Source organism: Lepus europaeus, chromosome 5 (genome assembly GCF_033115175.1).
Source record: "Lepus europaeus isolate LE1 chromosome 5, mLepTim1.pri, whole genome shotgun sequence".
Classification (NCBI taxonomy): domain Eukaryota; kingdom Metazoa; phylum Chordata; class Mammalia; order Lagomorpha; family Leporidae; genus Lepus; species Lepus europaeus.
This window is the reverse complement of record NC_084831.1, coordinates 116,992,553-117,018,574: the sequence shown is the minus strand read 5'-3', so window position 1 is coordinate 117,018,574 and position 26,022 is coordinate 116,992,553. Positions and strand designations below refer to the sequence as shown.

General features: G+C 42.1%; 1 protein-coding gene and 1 non-coding gene across 4 annotated transcripts in view; one reads left to right on the top strand and one right to left on the bottom strand.

The window, feature by feature from the left end:
* ARNT (aryl hydrocarbon receptor nuclear translocator) overlaps positions 1-25,985 on the top strand; it is a 74,045-nt gene extending 48,060 nt beyond the window's left edge. For 2 of the 3 annotated variants that reach the window (XM_062192195.1, XM_062192197.1), the window contains 14 exons: positions 485-550; positions 963-1,048; positions 3,233-3,309; positions 5,442-5,576; positions 8,652-8,726; positions 10,567-10,718; positions 14,127-14,237; positions 14,411-14,480; positions 14,632-14,755; positions 14,945-15,047; positions 15,388-15,535; positions 19,307-19,469; positions 22,208-22,374; positions 23,207-25,985. In XM_062192195.1, the coding sequence (XP_062048179.1) occupies positions 485-550; positions 963-1,048; positions 3,233-3,309; positions 5,442-5,576; positions 8,652-8,726; positions 10,567-10,718; positions 14,127-14,237; positions 14,411-14,480; positions 14,632-14,755; positions 14,945-15,047; positions 15,388-15,535; positions 19,307-19,469; positions 22,208-22,374; positions 23,207-23,296 (1,567 nt within the window). In that variant the 3' untranslated portion in view covers positions 23,297-25,985. The remainder of the gene's footprint in view (positions 1-484; positions 551-962; positions 1,049-3,232; positions 3,310-5,441; positions 5,577-8,651; positions 8,727-10,566; positions 10,719-14,126; positions 14,238-14,410; positions 14,481-14,631; positions 14,756-14,944; positions 15,048-15,387; positions 15,536-19,306; positions 19,470-22,207; positions 22,375-23,206) is intronic. The other variant, XM_062192196.1, reaches the window with a different exon arrangement.
* On the bottom strand, positions 9,466-9,641 carry LOC133761289 (small nucleolar RNA SNORA73 family). The gene has a single exon (XR_009866091.1). It is a non-coding gene; the product is annotated as a small nucleolar RNA SNORA73 family (small nucleolar RNA).
* Positions 25,986-26,022: the final 37 nt, after the last annotated feature.

Below are 26,022 nucleotides of genomic sequence, written 5' to 3'. Positions count from 1 at the left end.
TGCCTAGTTACAATAGACTAGACTGTATGATCTGCAAAGCTGAAAATATTTACACTCTAGTCCTTTACAGACAAAGTTTGCCAACTCCTGATGTAGAGAATCTTTGCATATAGAATATTTTTTACTTCAAATTTTAGAACAGTTATATTTTGAAGTACCAAATGTGACTTCCAGTATCCCTCCTTGGTGTTAGGAGCATTGTTACCAGTTTTCTGTGTCAAAATGCATTTAAAGCCTGTTACCGTACTTCACTGTAGAAGGTTCTTTCAGGAGACCAGGAGGAAGCACCTGGCTCCTGGCTTCAGATCAGCACAGCGTGCCAGCCGTAGCAGCCATTTGGGGGGTGAACCAACGGAAGGAAGACCTTTCTCTCTGTCTCTCTCTCTCATTGTCTAACTCTGCCTGTCAAAAAAAAAAAAAAAGAAAAAAAAAGGTTCTTTCATTGTGCAAGCTGACTGCTGTGCATCTCTGCTCATTGAAACAGGTGTGGCCATAGCTCTGTGGACCCCGTCTCCATGAATAGACTGAGCTTTGTGAGGAACAGATGCAGGTGAAGTCCTAAGCAGTGAAAACCAAAGGGGTAACCAAAGACCCAACAGAGCATAACTTTCTCACCTAACTTACTGTAATACTTTTTTTCGTAGTCCTCACCCTCTTCCCTCACCTCCTAGTTACTTTTTTCTGGCAGTATTTTTCTGAACTTCTAACATTTTTCTTGTTTTCCTGTTAAAGGAAGTTTACTTAACTGTTTTGCCTGCTTTTCCTTGTGCTGTAGTTCTTTTCAGTTGTTTTCCTTTGGTAATGGTTGAAATTATGGTGGTTACTTTTGAGTGGGAGAGGTCCCCGCACTGATTGTCCTACTTTCAAAAACCAAGACTCTGAAGTTGAAGTTCCCAAGCCAGCATTGTCCTTTAAGAAATTTCAAGGTATGATTTTTCTTCTGACTGATATCACTCTTCTAGGAATGGACTTGGCTCTGTGAAAGATGGGGAACCTCACTTCGTGGTGGTGCACTGCACAGGCTATATCAAGGCCTGGCCCCCAGCAGGTAGGAAAGTTGGATGGTGATTCTTTCTCGGTGCCTTGGTTCCTTACCGAGTCTAAGAAAGTTATATTTATTATGTGTTTGGTGTATGAAATGTACTTGGATGGAACCTGAAAGAAACAGCAGACTCCTTCACATACACGATTGAACTTGTATTCCACTTGGGGAGATGATATACTCAGATTTGAAAATGTCTCACTATTGGCTGTGTCACAGCATAGTTTTTAAATGTACAAAATCATAATAATATATACTGAATACCTATGTTTTTAAGCAGTGGTTACTAAAAATCATTGGGATTATTAACTTGAGAAGTCTTTCTAAATTAGTTACAAAACTTTGAGGGAAATGGTGAAAATGGTTTGATTGTAGTAACTTAGAAGGAGATGCTCTCTGCAAGAGCCTTAAATGAAGTTTTAAGCTGATTAGCTTTATTAGAAATTGAGGTCACAGAGATTATAAGAAAGGTGTGTTTTGCTGGGATCAGTTTTTTTTTTTTTTAAAAAGATTTATTTATATATTTGAAAGGAAGCGTTACAGAGAGGCAGAGACAGAGGCGGGAGGGGAGGAGGTCTTCCATCCACTGGTTTACTTCCCAGATGGCTGCATCAGCTGGAGCTGTGCCAATCCGAAGTCAGGAGCCAGGAGCCTCTTTCGGGTCTCCCACACAGGTGCAGGGGCCCAAGGACTTGGGCCATCTTCTACTACTTTCCCAGGCCATAGCAGAGAGCTGGATCAGAAGTGGAGCAACTGGAACTCCAACTGGTGCCCTTGTGGGATGCTGGTGCTGCAGGCGGCGGCTTTACCCACTATGCCATGGCGCCAGCCCTGGTGGGGGAATCAGCTCTTTAATTGACTTTTAAGAGTTTCCAAGCCTTAGAAACTTTTTACTTCCCTGCTAGTTGGGTGTCACTGAGAATTAAGGATTTGGGTAAGACAGAAACTAAGAAAAAAAAAAAAAAGCAGCAAGGTTTTAAGTTTAGAAAAGACATTCAACTTTGGATTTGGAAAAACCTGGGTTTGATTCCCGGCATTGTTATTACTATTGCTATTTATTAGTGATATAACCTAGGATAAGTTGCTTGACTTTTGTAAACTTCTCATCTGTGCTTTGGAGAGAATATATCCCATAGAGGGTTATTATGAGGATTAGATTTAGTGTAAGGAAAGCATCCAGCCCAGTACCTCGTATATGGTAGCCATCAATAAATACTAATACAAAAAATACCAATAAACAGAAGTTAATATAACTAAGGAAATATTTTCTTTTTTTTTTTAATTTTTGACAGGCAGAGTGGACAGTGAGAGAGAGAGAGAGACAGAGAGAAAGGTCTTCCTTTGCCGTTGGTTCACCCTCCAATGGCCGCCGCGGTAGCGCGCTGCGGCCGGCGCACCGCGCTGTTCCGATGGCAGGAGCCAGGTGCTTCTCCTGGTCTCCCATGGGGTGCAGAGCCCAAACACTTGGGCCATCCTCCACTGCACTCCCTGGCCACAGCAGAGAGCTGGCCTGGAAGAGGGGCAACCGGGACAGGATCGGTGCCCCGACCGGGACTAGAACCCGGTGTGCCGGCGCCGCAAGGCGGAGGATTAGCCTGTTGAGCCACGGCGCCGGCCACTAAGGAAAATATTTTAAGGAATGAGGTAATGACATCTGAACTTTGATTTTTGTATTGCATAAACCATAGTTTAAGGTACGTAAGATCTTCTTTTGTGTAGCTATCAACAGAAGTACTATTTTTGTGAATAAAATAAAATAGCTATGCAAGGAATAAGGAAGAATTACATTCTTCTTCACTTTCCCATGTAAAATATTGTTTTTCTCTTTTCCAAGGGACACAAATAACTATTAGTGTTTGGCATAAATTCATTTTTGGTTGTTTGCTTACTTCAAGTCACAGGTTGGGCAAGACATCTGTTCTCTGGTCACAGAGGGGCTGCTTCACATGTGTTTGATTTGGCTAGCATAGTGTTTGGAATACCTTGAGTGAGCCTTATATTCTTTAATTTATTACAGTTAATATGGGTGAAATATATGAATTTATGTATATATTTCATATCATGAGTAGCACATATAGTAAATTTTATGTAATTGTACCTTTATTTTTAACATTCTCATTTATTATTCTCTCATGCAAAACATTTGAGTCTGAGAGTTCAATTAAACTTTTTAACCTCACCTTCCTGAAGGTGTTTCCCTCCCGGATGATGACCCAGAGGCTGGCCAGGGAAGCAAGTTTTGTCTAGTGGCCATTGGTAGATTGCAGGCAAGTGTGAATTTTCTACATTTACATCCCTTTTCAGTTAGAAAAAATCTTCACGTTAATTTTCTTTCATTCTCTGAATACAAGTAAAGAATTCCATAAGACTCCAAAAATTTGAAGGAATATAACATTCATAGTAAATGTTGGTAATCTTGAGTTTAGCATAAGTTGGAATATTGCAAAGGGTGAGGGGGAGATCTTTTCCCCTTGCCTTTCTTGTGTTTAGCTTTATAATATTGAATTTTCTATTTCTGATGAATTTCCTTTGTCTCTATGCAAAAGAAGAAATATCCTTTTCATTTTATCATTACATGACTGACAATAGAGAGATGGAATTAGCTTGATTCTTCTCATAAATATAGATAAGTTTCTTGGTTAGTTGGACCCTAGTGATTTTCTGATCTGGGTAGTGAGCACAGCCTAAGCAGGTGAAAGTAGATTTTAAAAAAATTATTTGTTTTGAAAGACAGAGTGTCAGGGAGTAACAGAGAGATAAGTCCTTTATCCACTGATTCATTCCTCAAATGGCCACAACAGCTGAGGCTGAGCCAGGTCAAAGCCAAGGAGCCTGGAACTCCATCTGGGTTTCCTATATGAGTGGTAGAAACCCAAACACCTGAGCCATCATCTGCTGTATCCCAGGCACTCCAGTATGTGATGTGGGCATCCCAAGTGGCAGCAACATGTTGTTGTTTTAATATTACTTACTTATTTGAGAGACAGAGACTCCCAAATGATGCTTCACTCCCCAAATGCCCATAATGACCCATATCTGGGGCTGAAGCAAGGATCCAGGAACTTAGTCTGTGTCTCCCATATGAATGGCAGGAATCCAGTCACTTGAGCCGTCAATCCAGGGTCTGTATTAGCAAGAAACTAGAGTTAGGAGAACTGGATAGTGAACCCAGGAACCCTGATAGGGAACATGGGCATCTTAACTGCTAGGCCAAATATGCCTGCCCTAGTAGTAGGTGAGTTTTGAGTTGAATTCATTTTTTTTCCCTTACTTTTTTAATTTGGTGAAGCATATGGGAGTCATGCCAGCTCTCATGACCTCTCTGAATGTGAAGTCAATTTTCCTTTGGATGATACATGGAAGTTGGGAACTTCTTAAAACTGGCATTCTCTTTGTCTATGCAATGATGATGAGTAGATGGGGGAATACATCTATAAAGAATGGTATCATTTTCATGGAATCAACTCACATGTCCATAAATTGGCAACTGGATAAAGAAATTGTGGGGTATATACGTGATAGAATACTATTCTATCGTTTTCCATCCTGTCTTTTGCAACAAAATGGATGCAAATTGAGACCATTATGCTTAGTGAAATAAGCCAGTCCCCAAAAGACAGATACCATATGTTTTCCCTGATTTGTGGTAATTAATACAAAGAGTACAAAAAAAGTATGTGTATGAGCGAAATTGACATTTTGAGATTGGATTAGTGTTTATAGCCCTTGTCTGTACTCTAGAGGAATGGTGGTTTTTCTACTTAGTATTTGTTGAATTATATTTTTTAAGATTTATTTACTTATTTGAGAGTCAGAGTTATAGAGAGAGGGATAGACAGACAGACAGAGATCTTCATCTGCTGGTTCACTCCCCAAGTGGCCGCAATGGCCAGAGCTTAGCCAATCTGAAGACAAGAGCAAGAAGCTTCTTCCAGGTCTCCAGTGTGGGTTCAGGGGCCCAAGCACTTGGATTAACTTCCACTGCTTTCCCAGGCCATAGCAGAGAGCTGGATTAGAAGAGGAGCAGCTGGAACACAAACTGGCACCCATATGGGATGCCAGTGCAGCAGGCAGAGGCTAAACCTACTATGCCACAGTGCCAGACCCTGTTGAATTCTTTTTTTAATGGAGGGTTAAGCTTATGATTATAAAGAAAATTGAAGGTGTGTCACTGTAGAAATTCAAAGAACAATGGGAAGGAGGGAGTAGAGAGGGTGAGAATGAGTGAGGGAGGGCACAGTAGGAAGTATCATTATGCTAATAAAACTATATATATGAAATTTCCATATATATGTACATATATATTTGTACACATATATATAAGCATTAAAGTATTTTCATAGAACAACAAGAAAAAAGAATGTTGTCATTTTACCTCATTTTATGTCTTCACTCTCAGGTAACTAGTTCTCCCAACTGTACAGACATGAGTAATGTATGTCAACCAACAGAGTTCATCTCCCGACACAACATTGAGGGGATATTCACTTTTGTGGATCACCGCTGTGTGGCTACTGTTGGCTATCAGCCACAGGTGAGGAGCTAGAGCTATTAATTATATCACTAATACTTAGGCCTCTGTTTTCCCTTGCCTGTGTTGAGATTACAAAATCATGTAATACCAGAGATAGCAAAAACATAGCAGCCCCAGTTCAGAGAAAATGATACTTTTTGGTCAATACCTAAATTTATTTTTAGCTTCCTACCAAGGCTGATATCCCATCTACAGAAATAATGTTTGTGAAATCAGGCGGGAGCAGTAGGTACAAATGTGTATTTGTTTTCTGTTACTGATATGAATACAGATAATGATACTTTTTAATTAGTTATACTGGTATGGTCACTTTTTGATAATTCATGTACATACCCAAGTGAATAGTAACACATAAAATATGCAAGATTAGCACCTATCATAATTTACTCTTTCAGGTGACAAATTAACTATCCTTGAATTGACTTGTTATATAGATTTTCAAAACTATCAAGACCAAGGGAACATTTGGCAGTGACTTTGTAAAGAGGTCAGTAAGAAAGAGATTTTGAAAACAAATAACAGAGTTGAATTGATACTGCCTGGTTCAACATTTCCTATAAAACAGTTATTACCAGGACAGTGTTGTGGTAGTATAAGCACTGAAACATAAATCAATAAATCAGAATAGATTTTGTTCTCATATTTATGGGCAACTGATTTTCATTAAAGTTGCCAGCATGCTTAAATGGGGAAAAAGTCTTTCTAACAAGTAGTGGTAGAACAATTAGATATCTAGATGCAAAAAAGAAAAGAAAAGAAATTAGACCTTATCTCACACTATACACAAAAATCAATTTGAAAGCTTAAATGTGTAGGAGCTAAAATTAAAATAAACTTCTAAGAGAGAATCTTTGTGATCTTGAGATAGGCAGAAGTTTCTTATATGCCATTAACATCATGGTTCACAGAAGAGGAAAGCTAATAAATTGGATTTTATCAAAGTTAAAATTTGTCCTCTAAAAAGGATATTATTAAGAAAATGAAAAGACCAGATGCAAACTCGGAGAAACTATTTACAAATCATACATATAAGAAAGAGTTTTTATCTAGAATATGTAACTCTTATAACTAATTAAGACAAATAGTCATTAAAAAAAGGTCACAGGATTTGACATTTCACTACAGAAGGAATAGGAATGGTATATGAAGAGATGTTCAGCATCATGAGGCATCAGGAAAGTGCAGATTAAAGTCGCAACGAAATGTCACTGTGTAATACAATCACTGTAATCAGGAAGTTTTGACAAGAATAGAATCCTCCTAAATCACTGACAGACGTGTAAAATGGTACAGCTACTATACAAAATATTTTGGCAGTTTCATAAAAGTTAAAATTGTACTCACCTTACAGCCAAGCAATTCCACTCTGGGTATTTACCCATACCCAAGAGAAGTGAAAACCTGTTCACACAAAAATCTGTACACAAATTTTCAAAGCTCTATTATTTGTAATAGCCAAAAAGTAGAAACAATCTACATATCTATTAACATTTTATGAATGAATATAGACTGTGTAAAGTTCATTTTAAAGTGCTGCTGAGCAAAACAGTAGAGAAAACTATTGATACATGAACTTCAAAAACATGCTAAATTAAAGAAGTAAGACCCAAAAGGTAGCACAGTATATATAAAATTTCTAGGAAAGACAAAACTAAAGAGGCAAAAAGCAGATCAGTGGCGGCTTAGAACAGGGATTGACTTCATATGAGCACAAGGGAACTTTCTGAGGCAATGAACATTTTTTTGGGTTAAGATTTATTATTTATTTGAAAGTCAGAATTACAGAGAGGTGGGGGAAAGACAGAGATCTTCCATCTGCTGGTCCACACCCCAGATGGTCGAAACAGCCAGAGTTGGGTGAATCCAAAGCCAGGAGCCAGGAGCTTCCTCCGAGTGGCAGGAGCCCAGGTACTTGGACCATCTTCTTTTGCTTTTCCAGGCACATCAGCAGGGAAGCTGGATTGGAAGTGGAGCAGCCAGGACTTGAACTGGTGCCCATATGGGATGCTGGCGTCGCAAGCGGCAGCTTTACCACTGCGCTACAATGCCAGCCCTGAGAACATGTTTTAAAACTAAATTTTGGTAATAGTCACACTGTAAATTTACTGGAAGTCATGAAATTGTATACTTATGGTAAATGAACTGTAAATGTAAATTATACCTAAAAAATTGGAGCTGGCACTTTGACGTAGTGGGCTAAACCTCTGCCTGTGGCACCGACATCCTATATGGGTGCTAATTGTAGTCCCAGCTGCTCCTCTTCCAATCCAGCTCTCTATTATGGCCTGGGAAGGCAATAAAAGATGGCCCAAGTGCTTGGGCCCCTGCACCCATGAAGGAGACCTGGAAGAAGCTCCTGGCTCCTGGCTTTGGATTGGCCCAGCTCTGGCTGTTGTGGCCATTTGGGGAGTGAAACAGCAGATTAAAGACCTTTCTGTCTCTCCCTCTCTCTGTAACTCTACCTTTCAAGTAAATAAATAAAATCTTTTAAAAAAATTATACCTAAAATTGGTTATATGCAATTAAAATAAATGAATAATATTCTGATAAGGGAGTATATCCTGGAAGCTAGTTGTTTAGAAGATTCCATCTTTTTCTTTCTTTCTTTTTTTTTTTTTTTAATAAGATTTTATTTATTTGAGAGGTAGGGTTACAGACAGAGAGAGGGAGAGACAGAAGGTTCTTCCATCCACTGGTTTACTCCCCAAATGGCCACAGTAGCAGGAAATGGGCCTGGCTGAAGCCAGGAGCCAGAACTTTCTTCCAGACCTCCCACGAAGGTGTGGAGGGGCCCAAGCACTTGGGCCATTTTCCACTGGTTTCCCAGGCCATAAGCAGAGAGCCAGATCAGAAGAGGAGCAGCTGAGATACAAACTGACGCCCATATGGGATGCTGGTGCCACAAGTGGAGGCTTAGCCTGCTATGCCACAGCATCAGCCCGTTTTTTCTTCTTCACAATGAACTATAATCTTAGGATAAAAACAGAAGTAGTAAAACTCAAGTCCTCAGCTAATGGTCCAAGAAAATTAGCTGATTGTACAAATATAAACCTTACTCTTATTTTTCCCTTCTAGGAACTCCTAGGAAAGAATATTGTAGAATTCTGTCACCCTGAAGATCAGCAGCTTCTAAGAGACAGCTTCCAGCAGGTAACTTTTGTTCCTGGTTTGGAGTAAAATAAATATTTTTATTTATGACATTCATGCTACAACTGTTTACTGACCTCTGATTAATTGACCACTGTGGCAGGCACTATACTTTTATGCTTTTAATACTTGACCTGTAAAAACTAGATTAGTAGTTTGAGACTATGGATAACATCCATGATTATTTCTGTTTGGCTCTGGCTACTTACTGTCTTGTGCTCAACCAACTGTATCATAGGAGCTGTCTTTAAAATATTCAAGATATTGTTTTCTTTGTTGAGCTGTAGATTATTGTAAAGAAATTCATTTCACAGAATTCTTTGGTAGATAGTTGAGAGTGAATTGTATGCTAACTTACTTGTAATTTTCAGGCCCTTGCCCTGAAAATATATGGTGACTTTTTAAGTTTTTTTTTTTTCGAAGTCATCTTTATTTCAGTTCACAATAAATAAATATAATTTCTTTAGAGCTGTAAGCATTTTACATCAGAAATACATTGGTTCTCTAAAAAACTCCAAAACCTCATGAATCCCGAAAATCTTTAAAATGTGCTGTTTTTTAAAGAAATTCTTTACCAACTCTTGCTAAATAAAGGAGCTGATGCCCAAAAGTCAAGTGTGGCTTCTGTTCTCTCCCTGAACAAGTTGTTTGGAATCCTAAGAGAATTCTGCAAGAACAAAATAATTTATCAATGCAATGAGACAAATAGGAGGAAGTCTTCCTCGGACTGAATGTTCCAGGCAGCTGTTTCCTGCATGGTTTGTCTGCCCAGTCTTTGTCCACAGGACTCTGAGAAGCTGTAGGAATATGCAGGTGCAGACTCAAGGCCCAGCTTCCTCTCCAACGGCGTGGGAAGGGACTGTACATCATCGGACAGGGCCCTGTGCTCCCCTATGCCTCATGGGGTGTCCACGTTGGATTTTTTTTTAAGTTTTTAAGGATTTTATTCAGTGGGAGAAATGCACAAGAGAATGAGGGTTTTATTTAGAGGAGAAAGAGAAGTCTAGAGTCTAAGTCAGGTCCATACCAAGCAGAGAGCAGCCACATAAAGCAAGCATGCAGGCAGGAAGGCAGAGAGTGGGCAGCCCGAAGGCACGGGGCAACAAGCAATATTTGGTGACTTTAAAAGACTTGGCTTTAGATAACAACTCTTACTTTATATAGGACAAGGTAAATAGCTTCTTTAAGTCTCAGTAGTATCCTTGCAGATACACAGTGTATATAATAATAGTACTTAGATTCAGAGGATTGTTGGGAAGATTAAATAGATAATGCATATAAAGCACATAGTCCAGTTCTTGATACATGATAATTAGAAAATAAATATTAGCTGTTAATCCTTTTTTTATTGCAAGGGTGTATCAAAAGATTATATTCAATTCATGAGACTAGAAGCTCAAATCATCTAAAATTACTTACTTTTACAAAACAAAAGAAAACAAGACTAAAGCCAGCTTAGGTAAGCCTAAGTATGGATACTGTGAAAACAGAATTTCTCATGTTTGCGGGGAAAGCTGTATCCAGTGTCATTAAAGTTAAATTTTGGGTATGGATTTGTAAAGTATCTTTAGTAGGCTTTTAGGAGAAGTAGGGAAATAATCTTTTCCCTCCTCCAAATGAGTGTTGTTGTTGTTTGATTTTGACTGGAATGGTCAGAAAGTTTTGGATTCCTAGAAAAAAGATTTAGTGACTTATTTTTTACTCTTTTGTGTTGTTTTAACATTGAAAAAAGATTGATGTTTCAAGGACAATGACACAAGCGTCTTACGGTTGTAGAAAGTTTATTTAATTTTTTAAAGAAGGTTTTCTTTGAGTTCGACTGATGGTATGAAAACCTTTTCAGGTGGTGAAGTTAAAAGGCCAGGTGCTGTCTGTCATGTTCCGGTTCCGGTCTAAGACCCGGGAGTGGCTCTGGACGAGAACCAGCTCCTTTACTTTCCAGAACCCTTACTCAGATGAAATTGAGTACATCATCTGCACCAACACCAATGTGAAGTAGGTAGCATGCAGTCCTTTTCCAGTGTTGGGATTTTTTCATGGGCCAAGTCTGCTTCTTTTCTAACCAAGCTGTCTTCTTTTCTACTTCTCTATTGGCAAACATTGAGAGTTTGAAGTTTCTCATTATTCAGATTCTCATAGGATTTGGGCTAGTTGAACAAGGTAGAATAAGATTTAACAAACAATGCCCTGCTACCCCTGTGGAGACCCAGATTGATTTCTGGGCTCCCAGACTGGTCCTGTCCAGGCTGTTCACTTGGGGAGTGAACCAGCAGATAGGAGATCTTTCTCTGTCTTTCTGCCTTTGAAAAAAAATAAATAAAAGCCAGTTAGATCTTTAATTTTTTTTTTTTAATAAAAAGTGCTGCTGTGAGTGTTCCTGTGCTAGTTTTTGCATGGATGCACGTTTTCATTGTCTTCTGTTCTCTTTACCCAGGAGTGGAATTTCTGAGTCAAATGGTAACCCTATTTTACTCTTTTTTGTTTGTTTGTTTTTTAGATTTATTTATTAATCCAATGCTATGGCATAGTAGGCTAAGCCTCTGCCTGTGGCACTGGCATCCCATATGGGCACTGGTTCATGTCCTGGCTGCTCCTTTTCCAATCCAGCTGTCTGCTATGGCCTGGGAAAGCAGTAGAAGATGGCCCAAGTGCTTGGGCCCCTGCACCCATGTGGGAGACCCTGAAGAAGCTTCTGGCTCTTGGCTTTGGATCAGCCCAGCTCCAGCTATTGCAGCCATTTGGGAACTGAAACGAAAGATGGAAGATCTTTCTCTCTGTCTCTCCCTCCCTCTGTAACTCTACCTCTCAAATAAATAAATATTTTTTTTATTTTTATTTTTATTTTATTTTTTATTTTTTGGACAGGCAGAGTGGACAGTGAGAGAGAGAGACAGAGAGAAAGGTCTTCCTTTTTGCCGTTGGTTCACCCTCTAATGGCCGCTGCGGCCGGCGCGCTGCGGCCGGCGCACCGCACTGATCTGATGGCAGGAGCCAGGTGCTTCTCCTGGTCTCCCATGCAATGCAGGGCCCAACCACTTGGGCCATCCTCCACTGCACTCCCTGGCCATAGCAGACAGCTGGCCTGGAAGAGGGGCAACCGGGACAGAATCCGGCGCCCCAACCGGACCTAGAACCCGGTGTGCCGGCGCCGCAAGGCGGAGGATTAGCCTGTTAAGCCACGGCGCCAGCCAATACATATGTTTTTTAAAAAAAATTTATTTATTTATTTAAGAGGCAGAGTTACAGACAGAGAGCGGTTTTCCATCCGTTGGTTCACTCCCCAGATGGCTGCAACAGCCAGAGCTGGGCCAATCTGAAGCCAGTAGCCAGGAGCTTCTATCAGGTCTCCCACATAAGTATGGGGGCTTAGGCACTTGGGCCATCTTCTGCTACATTTCTAAATCAATATCAGAGAGCCGGATTGGAAGTGGAAAAAAAAAAAGCAGCCGGGACTCGAACTGGCGCCCATATGGGATGCCAGCGCTACAGGCAGAGGCTTAACCTCCTTATACCACAGTGCCGGCCCTCTCTATTTCACTCTTTGAAGAACTACCAAATGGTTCTTTAAAGCTGTCTCTTCAGCACTGTAGGAGGCTGTGGTTTTTCTGCCTCCTGTGAACACTTATTATTGTCTCTCTTTTTTTACTGTAGCCATCCTAGTGGGTATCAGTTGTCAGATTACTTCCTTAGCATTTCATCTACTGTAAAATTGGCATTGAGTGTAGCTCTTGAATATTGGAGTACAGATAATTAGCATGTGTGAATAAGACTTGATGACAGTGGTTAGTCAGTGAAATCCAAGATTTAAAGCTTATAAAGTTTAATTAACAGTAAAATTCATGAATTGAGTTAGAAATTTTTATTAATTTAGGCCTCAAGCTTGTAGTCATGGTCATGGTAGATTTTGTTCTTGTCTCTTTTTGCATTTTTATGTTACATAACAACCATCATTTTGTTTCCATTATGTTTAAATTTTGAAGTTTTTTTTTGGACAGGCAGAGTGGATAGTGAGAGAGAGAGACAGAGAGAAAGGTCTTCCTTTTTGCCGTTGGTTCACCCTCCAATGGCCGCTGCGGCTGGCGCATCTCACTGATCCGAAGCCAGGAGCCAGGTGCCTCTCCCGGTCTCCCATGCGGGTGCAGGGCCCAAAGATTTGGGCCATCCTCCACTGCCTTCCCGGGCCATAGCAGAGAGCTGGCCTGGAAGAGGGGCAACCGGGATAGAATCCGGCGCCCCGACCGGGACTAGAACCCGGTGTGCCGGCGCCGCAAGGCGGAGGATTAGCCTGTTAAGCCACAGTGCCGGCCGCAAATATTTTCTTTATCTAAAATTTAGAAAGTATTCAAAAGTATAGGGGGGAAGATAAAATTCTCGTACACCAGATAGTCTGTATTAATGTTTTAGTGCAGGGGCCGTTGCCAGCATCCATATGGGCGCCGGTTCTAGTCCTGGCTGCTCCTCTTCTAATCCAGATCTCTGCTGTGGCCTGGGAAAGCAGTAGCAGATGGCCCAAGTGCTTGGGCCCCTGCACCCACATGAAAGACCAAGGAGAAGCAGCACCTGTCTCCTGGCTTCGGATTGGCATAGCTCCAGCTGTTGCGGCCATTTAGGGAGTGAACCAGTGGAAGGAAGACCTTTCTCTCTGTCTCTCCCTCTCACTGTGTATAACTCTACCTCTCAAATAAATAAATAAAATATTTATTAAAATGTTTTAGTGCATATAGTTTCAATTTTTTGCTTGTGCTGTTTAAAAACACTAAGAATATATACACATCCACAACTAACAGGTATTGATTATCTAAGAATTAGAACCCAAAGAAATGAACCCTCGTGGCCGGCACTGCGGCTCACTAGGCTAATCCTCCGCCTTGCGGCGCCGGCACGCTGGGTTCTAGTCCCGGTCGGGGCACCGATCCTGTCCCGGTTGCCCCTCTTCCAGGCCAGCTCTCTGCTGTGGCCAGGGAGTGCAGTGGAGGATGGCCCAAGTGCTTGGGCCCTGCACCCCATGGGAGACCATGATGAGCACCTGGCTCCTGCCATCGGATCAGCGTGGTGCGCCGGCGGCAGCGCGCCTACCGCGGCGGCCATTGGAGGGTGAACCAACGGCAAAAGGAAGACCTTTCTCTCTGTCTCTTTCACTGTCCACTCTGCCTGTCAAAAAAAAAAAAAAAAAAGAAATGAACCCCCGTGCCTGTGGACATAGTGTCTTATACCACGTTGTCCATAATGTGAATTATTTGCTGAAACTGAAGTCCTAATTTACCTGTAGAATTAATTACCTGTAGAATTAATTTACCTGTAGATTTATTAGTGATTGCCCTACCTACAGATGAATCAGCAGAGCTTTTTGTACAAATTTTTTTCTTTCTTTTCAAATTTGTCCTCTTTATCTTGTTTTCCCAGGAACTCCAGTCAGGAACCACGGCCTACGCTGTCTAACCCAATCCAGAGGCCACAGCTAGGTCCTACAGCTAACTTACCCCTGGAGGTGGGCTCAGGGCAGCTGGCCCCCAGGTAAGTAAAGTGGAAGAATTATCTCTTGAGCCATTACTAGCCTAGAGAATAGCCAGCTGCAATCCCATTTTTTTTTGTTAGATTTATGTTTTTAAGGCCTGTTCTCCAGATTGTTCTTTAAAATCTTTTTTATCTCATTTCTCTCCTCTCTCACACTGGTCTTTAACAAATAGGCAGCAGCAGCAAACAGAACTGGACATGGTTCCAGGAAGAGATGGACTGACCAACTATAATCATTCCCAGGTGAGTATCTGTTTTCTTCCCTGAAGAGTACAGTAAACTTAAGAATTTCCTCCAGTGCCAGTTAGAATGTGTGTGTATTTTATATGAATTTTGGGGTACTGGATTGCCATATGAAACCTTTAATGATCGTTTTTATCATTGTGTTCCACAGATTTCTGTTCAGCCTGTTGCGACTACAGGGCCAGAACATGGCAAGCCCCTTGAGAAGTCAGATAGTCTATTTGCCCAAGATAGAGATCCAAGATTTTCAGAAATGTATTCCAACATCAATGCAGGTATATTCTTCCTCATTCTCCTCTTAAAATCTCATTTAGATCACTTACTGATGGGCCTGCTGCTGCCCAGTCAGTAACCTTCCAACATATTCCACTCAGTCATAACACCTCATGAGTAAGTAGGAACTTGGTGAACTCATACACTACAGCCCCTTGACCGGCCCTCCCGCAACTCCTTTTGGTCCACAGATCAGAGTAAAGGCATCTCCTCCAGCACTGTCCCTGCCACCCAACAGCTATTCTCCCAGGGCAACACATTCCCTCCTAACCCCCGGCCGGCAGAGAATTTCAGGTGAGCCCCATATACGTGTGCTACTTGACAGGGCACAGAGATATTCAGTTGCGAATCCAAGTTTTATTCTTGCCTTGCTTTCTCTGGTCTTTTCAGACAAAGCGGTGGAGCTTTTAGGACCTCCTGTTTCTTTGCACCTCTCCTATTTCCATGTTCTAGTTCCATCTCTGTGTGTCCTGTTCAGTGTATGTTTGTCAGTCTTTCTTGTCTTTTCCAAAATCTGTTATCGAGTTTCCCTTAACCCCAAGGAAGTCAAGGGGTAGCACTAGATTGTCCTTTGTTCCAAGCTCCTGGGGTAAATCTATTTTAATACGTTACTTCACTATTTGTTCACTTCTAGGAATAGTGGCCTGGCCCCTCCTGTAACCATCGTCCAGGCGTCGGCTTCTGCAGGGCAGATGTTGGCCCAGATTTCCCGTCACTCCAACCCCACCCAGGGAACAGCCCCAACTTGGACCCCTAGCACCCGCCCAGGCTTCTCTGCCCAGGTACAGACTCTCACCTGTCTTTCCCGTGTGTGTTGTTTTGTTCGGTTCCTTGGGCTTTTTCCACATGTAAAATTATTGTTGTCTATCTTAGATAATTTCTTCCCTGTCCTTGGTCCCTACTTTCTAATTTTCATCTTTGTTGAGAGCAGCTAGATAATTAAAACATCCACAGATAGTCCAAAAATCTCATCCAGTTCGTATTCCATTGTTTTCACAGATTCACCTGAGGTCAGAATTGCTCTTCTACAATATTTTAAGCAAGTTTTTTTTGCAGGTCTTTTTGGAATAAATTCCTTTTTTTTTTTTTTTTTTGGTAAGATTTATTTATTTGAAAGAGTTACACACAGAGAGAGGAGAGGCAGAGAGAGAGCTAAACCGATCTGAAGCCAGGAGCCAGGAGCTCCCTCCGGGTCTCCCACGTGGGTGCAGGGGCCCAAAGACTTGGGCCATCTTTGACTGCTTTCTCAGGCCATAGCAGAGAGCTGGATCGGAAGTGGAGCAGCCAGGACTCAAATTGGCACCTGTATGGGATGCCGGCACTTCAGACTGGGGCTTTAACCCACTATGCCACAGTGCTAGTCCCTGGAGTAAATTATTAAGTTTATTCTGTGTTTAGGACTATATAATGTTAAGAACAAAGGAGAAAATTACAGCTATATCTATTTGCAAAAGTTTTGAAGAATTTATATATAAAATCCATGTGTATCTATAAAGTATACATAATAAACATGTTAAGCTGAAAACAAAGGTTATTTTAATATATTACTATTTGTATTATGTAAGTAGTATCTTTTTTTAAAGATTTATTTATTGGAACCAATGTAGGAGACCTGAGGAAGCCTCAGGCTCCTGGCTTTGGCCTGGCCTAGTCCCAGTTGTTACAGCCATCTAGGGGGTGAATCAGTGGATGGAAGATCCATGTCTCCATCTTTCCTTCTCTCTCTCTCTCTGTAGCTCTGCTTTCTAGGTCCCATAAATATTGCTCACTAACCTATCTATGTTTCTGAGCAATAAAATATCAATATGTTCGGCTAAGGAATAATTTTCTTTTTTTTTTAAAGATTGATTGATTTATTAGAAGGAGCTATAGAGAGATAGGGAGAGGCAGTGAGAGATCTTCCATCTGTTGGTTTAAACCCCAAATGGCTCTTAACAAACAAGTCTGGGTCACACTGAAGCCAGGATCCAGGTCCTCTATTTTGGTCTCCCACATGACTGGCAGGGACTCAAGCACTTGGGTGATCTTTTGCTACCTTTCCCGGTACATTAGCAGGAAGCTGGATTGGATGCAGAGTATGTAGCACTCTATATTGGATGCTGGCACTGTAAGCAGCAGCTTAACCTGCTGTATCACAGTGTCAGTCCCAGGAAGTTTTTCTTGATAAATTAACAATAACAAAAATTCAAAAAGAAATGAGAACTGGAAGAGATTATCCAAGAATATAAATTAACCATGGGTCTCTGGTAAGGATTATAAATAATTCTTATTTGTCTTTTAATTTTCTTTTTTCCAAACATTCCACAAGGCATGTGTGTTTCTAGTATAGTGAGGAAAAATATTTAGTGTTTTGTTTTTTTTTTTTTTGAGGACACTAGGAACACATGAATGTAGAAAAACTGAATCATAAAAAGACACAAAGTGTTTTTCTTTTCTTTTTTTTAAAGATTTATTTTATTTATTTGAAAGATAGAGTTACAGAGAGAGAGGACTTCCATCTGCTGGTTCACTCTCCAGATGGCCGCAGTGGCCAGAGCTGAGCCAATTTGAAGTTAGGAGCCAGGAGCTTCTTCCACGTCTCCCACGTGGGTGCAGGGGCCCAAGGAATTGGGCCATCTTCGACTGCTTTCCCAGGTCATAGCGGAGAGCTGGATTGGAAGTGGAGCAGCCGGAACTCAAATTGGCACCTATATGGGATGCCAGCACTTCAGACTGGGGCTTTAACCCGCTGTGCCACACGCCGGCCCAAAAAAGTGTTTTTCTTTACATAGAATATGAGTATACTTCAAAAAGTTGGTGGAGAATATATTAAAAAATATTCATAGAAATTCATAGAATTCAAATTTCATGCATTTGGAACTCTTAAAAAAGTTCATGAAAATGCATATTACTAGAGAACTATGGACGAATGGGCCCAGTGTTGTGATACAGTGGGTTAAGCAGCCGCTGCCTACACTGCCAGCATCCCACAGAGTCCTGGCTGTTCTACTTCTGATCTAATGTGCCTGGGAAAGCAGCAGAAGATGGCCCAAGTGCTTGGTCCCCTGCATAGGAGACCAGGATGAAGCTGTCATCTTCTGACTTCAGCATGGCCCAGTCCCGGACATTGCCATCTGGAATAGTGAACCAGTGGATTGAAGCTCATTTTCTCTCTCTCTCTCACTCTGTGACTCAGCCTTTCAAATAAAGAAATAAATCTTGTTACACATGTTAAATTTCAAGTAAGCTGCTGCTTTTTTTTTTTTTTTTTTTAGATTTATTCATTTAGGGGCCAGCACTCTGGCATAGCCACCACCTGCAGTGCCAGCATCCCATATAGGCACCGGTTCGAGTCCCAGCTGCTCCACTTCCGATCCATCTCCCTGCTAATGTGCCTGGAAAAGCAGCAAAAGATGGCTCAAGGCCTTGGGCCCTGAACCCACGTAGTAGACCCAGAAGAAGATCTAGGCTCCTGGCTTTGGATTGGCCTAGCTCTGGCTGCTGCGGCCATCTAGGAAGTGAACCAGTGAATGGAAGACCCCTCTCTCTCTGCCTCTCTGTAACTGCCTTTCAAATGAATAAATAAATCCTTTAAAAAAGTACATTATTTCATAAAAAATTATTATTTAAAAGGCAGAACAACAGAGAGAGAAAACACTTATATCCACTTATGCCACTTGGGTGGCAGGGTCCCAAACACTTGAGCCATCTTATGCTGCCTTTCCTAGGCCATGAGCAGGGAACTGGATTGAAAGTAGAGCAGCTGGAACACAAACTGGTACCCATATGGGATGCTGGTATTACAGTCAGTGGCTTTATCAGCTGTGTGACAATGCCATCCCAATAAATTTTTTTTTTAAAAGCAAACTACAGATGAAATTAAAAAATTTTTTGCACCAGCATAAAATTACCTTTTAATTGCATTTTCCATGAACTTTTTGAAGTATCCTTATATTATTAATTCTTTAGTTTCATATAATTTCATAGTTTTTAAAAATAATTTCACTTAATTCTCACTTTTTATCTATATTATCATTTTATTTATTTGAGAGATGAGTGAGAGAAGGAGAGTGCTCCCATCTACTGATTCATTCCCCAGATGCTTGAAATTATAAGGGCCTCACTGGGCTGGGCTGGGCTGAAGTGAGGAGCCAGGGATACAGTCCACGTTTCATGAGTGGGTGGCAAGAATTCAGTTACTTGAGCCGCCACTGATGCCTCATAGGATCTGCATTAGCAGGAAGGTAGAATCAGGAGCTGGAGACTGGAAATGAACCCAGGTATTCCAGTATGGGACATGAGCATGCCAGCAGGCAGCTTAACAGCTAGGCTAAATACCTTTCCCTCTCACAGCTTACTTTTATTAGTCCCATAATTCTTTGCTTTTTGTACGTTTATCTCAGCTGCCTTAAAAATAATGTCAGGAGAGACTGAGAGTTAATCAGAAGAAATATACAGTAGGAAATAAGTGATGAACCTTATTCAATAGAATGCAGTATTGACTGTGTTCACTCTAACATGAATATGCAATAATGTGAGCATTCCATTTATCATCTTTCCTCGTATGTATTTAGCAGGTGGCTTCCCAGGCTACAGCCAAGACTCGTTCTTCCCAGTTTGCCGTGGGCAACTTTCAGTCTCCATCCTCCTTCAGCTCCATGTCCCTCTCCAGCACTTCTACTGCATCATCTGGTGCTGCTGCCTACCCTAGTCTGACGAGTCGTGGATCCAACTTTGGTTAGTTTTTTTTTTTTTAAGATTTGTTTATTTATTTGAGAGGCAGAGTTACAGAGAGAGGGAGAGACATAGATTTTTTTTTTTTTTTAAGATTTATTTATTTTTACTTGAAAGAGTTAAACAGAGAGAGAAGGAGAGGCATGGGGTGGGGGGGTGGTCTTCCATCCACTGGTTCACTCCCCAGTTGGCCACAATGGCCGGAGCTGTGCCGATCCGAAGCCAGGAGCCAGGAGCTGCTTCTGGGTCTCCCACATGGATTCAGGGTAGCAAAGAGCTGGATTGGAAGTGGGGCAGCTGGGACTTCCTGCTACGCCACAGCGCTGACCCCAAGAGAAAGAGAAAGATCTTCTATTCACTGGTTTACTCTCCAAATGGCTGCAATGGCTGGAGCTGATGCAGGCTGAAGCCTGGAGCCATGAACTTCTGCTGGATCTCCCACGTGGGTGGAGGGGCCCCAAGCGCCTGGGCCAACTTTTGTTGCTTTCCCAGGCCATAGCAGAGAGCTGTATCAAAAGTGGAGCAGCCAAGACTCGAACTGGTGCCCGTATGGGATGTGAACGCCACAGGCGAAGGGTTAACCTGCTCTGCCACAACGCAGTTCCCAACTTTGGTTAGTTGACACCAGAGGGAGGGTAATAGGATAATCATGCCACTAAAGAGAAAAGATTTGGTAGTCAAAATTATATTTACTTGTGTCCTGTGTGCTTTGATGTAAATGTAGGAAGATGCAGTATGAATGGTCCGTTTGTAATTTAAAACTACCCACAAGCTGGTGTTGTGGTGCAGTGGGCTAAGCTGCCACTTGAAATTGCAGCATCCTATATTAGGACGCTGGTTTGAGTCCCTGCTTCTGTGCTTCCAGTCTGACTCCTTGCTACCCACTTTATTTATTTTATTTTATTTATTTATTTTTTGGACAGGCAGAGTGGACAGTGAGAGAGAGAGACAGAGAGAAAGGTCTTCCTTTACCGTTAGTTCACCCTCCAATGGCTGCCGTGGCCGGTGCGCTGCGGCTGGCGCACTGCGCTGATCTGAAGTCAGGAGCCAGGCAGGTGCTTCTCCTGGTCTCCCATGCGGGTGCAGGGCCCAAGGACTTGGGCCATCCTCCACTGCACTCCCGGGCCATAGCAGAGAGCTGGCCTGGAAGAGGAGCAACCGGGACAGAATCCGGCACCCCGACCAGGACTAGAACCCGGTATACTGGCGCTGCAGGCGGAGGATTAGCTTATTGAGCCGCGGTGCTGGCCACTACCCAATTTAAAGACCCAGATGGAGTTCCAGGTTCTTGGCTTCATCCTGGCTCAGCCTGACCATTGCAGCCATTTTGTGAAGTGAACCAGAGATGCAAGATGTCTTTTTCTCTGTCTCTCTACTATGTCTCTGTCACTCTGCCTTTACAATAAATAAAGTATTTAAAGATAAATAAAATACGGCCGGCGCCGTGGCTTAACAGGCTAATCCTCCGCCTTGCGGCGCCGGCACACCAGGTTCTAGTCCCGGTTGGGGCGCCGGATTCTATCCCGGTTGCCTCTCTTCCAGGCCAGCTGTCTGCTATGGCCCAGGAGTGCAGTGGAGGATGGCCCAAGTGGTTGGGCCCTGCACCCCATGGGAGACCAGGAGAAGCACCTGGCTCCTGGATCAGCGAGATGCGCCGGCCGCAGTGGCCATTGGAGAGTGAACCAACGGCAAAAAGGAAGACCTTTCTCTCTGTCTCTCTCTCACTATCCACTCTGCCTGTCAAAAAAAAAAAAAAAAAAAAGCGGCCGGCGCCGTGGCTCACTAGGCTAATCCTCCGCCTTGCGGCGCCGGCACACCGGGTTCTAGTCCCGGTCGGGGCACCGATCCTTTCCCGGTTGCCCCTCTTCCAGGCCAGCTCTCTGCTGTGGCCAGGGAGTGCAGTGGAGGATGGCCCAAGTGCTTGGGCCCTGCACCCCATGGGAGACCAGGAGAAGCACCTGGCTCCTGCCATCGGATCAGCGTGGTGCGCCGGCCGCAGCGCGCTACCGCGGCGGCCATTGGAGGGTGAACCAACGGCAAAGGGAAGACCTTTCTCTCTGTCTCTCTCTCTCTCTGTCCACTCTGCCTGTCAAAAAAAAAAAAAAAAAGATAAATAAAACCCACCCACATAAAAATACCTTAGCACATGTAGCAAAGGACATGTAAAATATTATAATTAGTAGCATGCATTTTTTTAAGATTTATTTATTTGTTTGGAAGAATTACAGAGAAAGAGGTAGAGACAGAGAGAGAGATAGAGATATCTTCCATATTCTGGTTCAGTCATCAAATGACTGCAATGGCCAGGGCTGGGCCAGGCCAAAGCAAGAAGCTTCATCTGGGTCTCCCATGTGGGTCCAGAGGCCCAAAGACTTGGACCATCCTCCACTGCTTTCCCAGGCACATTAGCAGAGAGCTGGATCAGAAGTGGAGCAGCTGGGTCTTGAACCAGTGCCCATATAGGATGCCAGTGCTGCAAAAGGTGGCTTAATTCTCTGTACCACAGTGCTGGCCCCAGTAGTATGCATATTTAATCTATGAGCAAATGACTCTTTGGAAAGGCTACCTATGGAAGAAAAATTAATTTGGGGCTAGGTTTTGAAATAGAAGAGGCGTTGATTAGCTATAGAGGACAGGAGGTATCCTAGGTAAAATAAAAGGCTTGCTTATAGGTTTGAGTCAGTTTCTCCTCTCCAGTTGAATTAGTAGATTGAAAATTTTTATTCTTGTTGTATTTCTAGCTCCTGAGACTGGGCAGACTGCAGGACAATTCCAGACACGGACAGCAGAGGGTGTAGGTGTTTGGCCACAGTGGCAGGGCCAGCAGCCTCATCATCGTTCAACTTCTAGTGAGCAACATGTTCAACAGCCATCAGCACAACAACCTAACCAGCCTGAGGTCTTCCAGGTGAGAGACTGAGAAGACTCCAGAAAATTAGAAAGAAATTAGGAGAGAAAGGGTCAAGGAGAAGAGACTGAAAAGGAAACATGCCTGGATTGAGGTGTTTGTTAGGGATTGTGTGGGAAAAAACAGAGAAGGTGTGTATAGGGACAAATGTCAGGAATTGGAAAGATTGTGAACTTAATGTGAGTCACAACCTTTAATCACACAGACTTGATGGTTTCCACAAACTTTTTGAAGCACCCCCCATACTGATGATAACTGTAAAATTCTATTTGTATAAGTCCTGAGAGGATTGCAAGAGTAAATGGAGTAATCTCTGGCAGGACAAGAGCTTGTCTACAGCACAGGTTGAATGAAGGCAGGTGGCTGTTGGTGGAAACATAAGAAACATAGGATAAGAAACACTTCACACAAAGGTTCTTTGGAAAGTTCATGGAAAATGGGTACTATGGAAAATCTCCATGGATTTCAAGATTTTTTTTGTACTGAAATAAGCTTATCTTACCTCTCTGTATTTCCCTGATGCTTGTGAAGTACCCTTATATGTGTCTGTTGGGAATTACATGAAACGTGGTAGGCAGATTTTCCTGCCTTTGAAAAGAAGAAAAACTAGAAAGAAGAAAAATGTGGAACTGTAGGAGGAAGACAGCTGGGAGACGGGGAAAGAGGCTGGGGTGTAATGGAGTCCCACATGCTGGGAGAAAGGAAGAAGGAGAGCACTTGGTACAGCGAGGAAGGCGCTGGGCAGGGTGGTGATGCAGGGGAATGTCAGGTGGAACTTGGTCGATGGAAGTGATGCGGTGTGTGACCTGTATTAATCTTTTCCTCTCACTAGGAGATGCTGTCTATGCTGGGAGACCAGAGCAGCAGCTACAACAATGAAGAATTTCCCGATCTAACTATGTTTCCCTCCTTTTCAGAATAGAACTGTTGGGGTGAGGATAAGGGGTGGGGGAGAAAATCACTTTGTTTTTAAAAAGCAAATCTTTCTGTAAACAGAATAAAAATTCCTCTCCCTTCCCTTCCCTCACCCCTGATGTATATCCCCTTTCCCTTTGGGACTCCCCTCCCTTCTGCCTCTCTGACCTAACATTTATAGAAGAAATGAAATGAGTCTCCAAGGATTTTAGGACCCTTTGAAAATTTGAGGCTAGATGAGATTAGAATGCCTTTCTTTATGTCTCCTGACTATAAGTTGTATAGTTTTTGTTTGAGCTAGCATCAAGGGGCTGGTTAGAAAAACCAGACCTCCAGCGTTTGCCTTGGATACTGTGGTGTATTTTTGGAAAGAAATTCTGAGTGGAGTGGAGGAGAGAAGAATGGTCCTCATATTTGAGGACCATGAAGCATGGTAGGCATATTTGGAGCTTTAGGAAATGAGCATAGACTCTTTCTATTGCCTGTGAGCAATTCCCCTGGAAAGAAACATGTGAGTAAGTGAAAGAGAGAGACAGAGTGTGTGTGTGTGTGTGTGTATGCGTGCAAGTGTGTTTCTGTGTTTGTTTCTCCCTTTTAGGGAGTTATGCAAAAATTTGTCCCAGATTTTATCTTTGTCTTTCTGTGTGCTTTTCAAAGAGTCCTAAGGAGTTAAATCTTCCTTCCACTTAGTGTTGCAGCTAGAGTATTTAAATAAATGTCCTTGCTGCACTATGTCTATGCCCAGCCCTACTGTAGACAGATACATAAAATCTGTTAATATGGTTGATCTCTTATCAAACATATTCAGTGATAAAGCTAAGTTGCTACCACATTTGGTGCTCTCACCTTATCTGGAAGATCTGCAAACATTATCAAAATAGGCTGGCTAGATAAAAACTTTCAGAAACCCCGGACATGGCCATAAGGATAATGCTGCATTTTCTTCAGAATCACACATGATTTGTGTGTGTGTTTTCTGTAGAGGTTATTTCTGCATGGAAACTCAACTTCTTGGATTAGCAGTCCTAGTGAAAATCCTCACTGTCAGAGTGTAAGCCAAATATAAATTCTCCTGCAAAGTAGCCTCTTCAATCCCATCCTCAAAATACCCAGGCTATTGAGAAACATTTGGGTCTCTCCTGAGCCTGTAGTTCTTTTCTCTTTGCTCTTTCTCCAATCTTGAGATTGGGTTTTGCTTTAGAATGCAAGCATAATTCCATGTGATAGATGGGACTTGGACTCCCGTCCCAGCAGGGTCACTTGGTAATTAACTATAGCCATATAAATGTGGATACAGGTTTCTATTCTCACCTTTTACCTTCCTCAGGTTAGTTATGAATATCAGCCTTTTTTAAAAAAAAAGTTGGCTCTGGCCAATATCTAAGTGCAAGGCTGAATTAATAATGAGAAGGCATATTAAATGTAGTCACAGGGGACTGAAGATCACAAATGGCCTTGGAGAGTCTGAGGGAATGTCATTTTCTGGGTTTCCCTCCCTTTTGTCTCCAATCCAATACCAGGTAGTGAGGTGGAAAGGAGACGGTTTATTTTTTTATTCTATGTGCACACATACAGTATACATATATATTTATATCACAGTTTATGAAACCAAAAAGTTGAGTTTCCAATGGAATCCTTGTTTTTTTAATAATCAACTGTTTTTAAATATGATCAGGACTATAATATTGTACAGTTATTACAGGGCTTTGGGGAGAGGGGAGGGTGGGAGAAGATGCTCTGGGGGTTTTGTTTCTGCTTTTCCTTCAGGGTTTTATTTTTGATTTTTTTTTTTTTTTCTCGTTGGCCATTTCTGTTTTGCTGGCATCTGTGCTAAGCCTTACAGTGGCAAAAATAATGACATGTAGCAAAGATTTTAAAACAAGAAATTTTTCCTTTTGTAAAATTTGTGTTGTGTGAACTTGATTGCGACTTTATTCCTTTCCAGCTTATAAGAAGCACCCAGAAGTAGAGGAAACCATAACTTGCACTCAAAACAAACAGGCATATGCCACAGTGTGAATCGTTCATTTTAGGAATCAGAAATCACAGGATTCTAGTCACTCAGCACCAGCCCTCCTCACTGTCCTCCTGACCCTGACACATTCTGAGTAAAATCAGCAGGAACATTCTGACCACAAGGTTGGGGGTGGGGGTTACCAAGGCTCTTGGGAGAGAGGGAGGGTAAAGTTGGAACTTGAAACCACTAGGGTGCATAATTGATGCCTTAAAATCCTTGGTTAAGTCCTGTTCTGGATTTAAAGGAGTTAGTGATGGGGAAATTTGTTCAGGTCTAGAGCTGATTTCCCTCTAAGGACCACAGTGGTTTATTAGCAACTCTTAAAATCTAGAGTTTAAACCTGTGTTCTTTAGAGTCTGTGTGTGGAATCCAGCTAGAGACTGAATCCAAATCCCATGTAATATCTTTTCTATTCCAGTGACCTTTTTTTCCCATTTCTTCATAACTGTTTATGGAAGGAAATGGGGGTGTGATTTGGTGACTGAGTTAGATTCTTATGATGTGTCACATGCTTTTTTGCTGGGGAAGCATTTGGAGACACTCATGTGACTGGACTTAGATTGGAGATTTGAATAATGGAGGCATAATGTTTGCCAGGCTTCCCAACATCTGAGAGTTATAGCAATATAGTCAGTCACATGAATCCATCAGAAGTTAGGGCATTGATTCTAGTGCTGTCATAAACCAGGAATGTTGGCTTTGGTTACTTTTAGAAC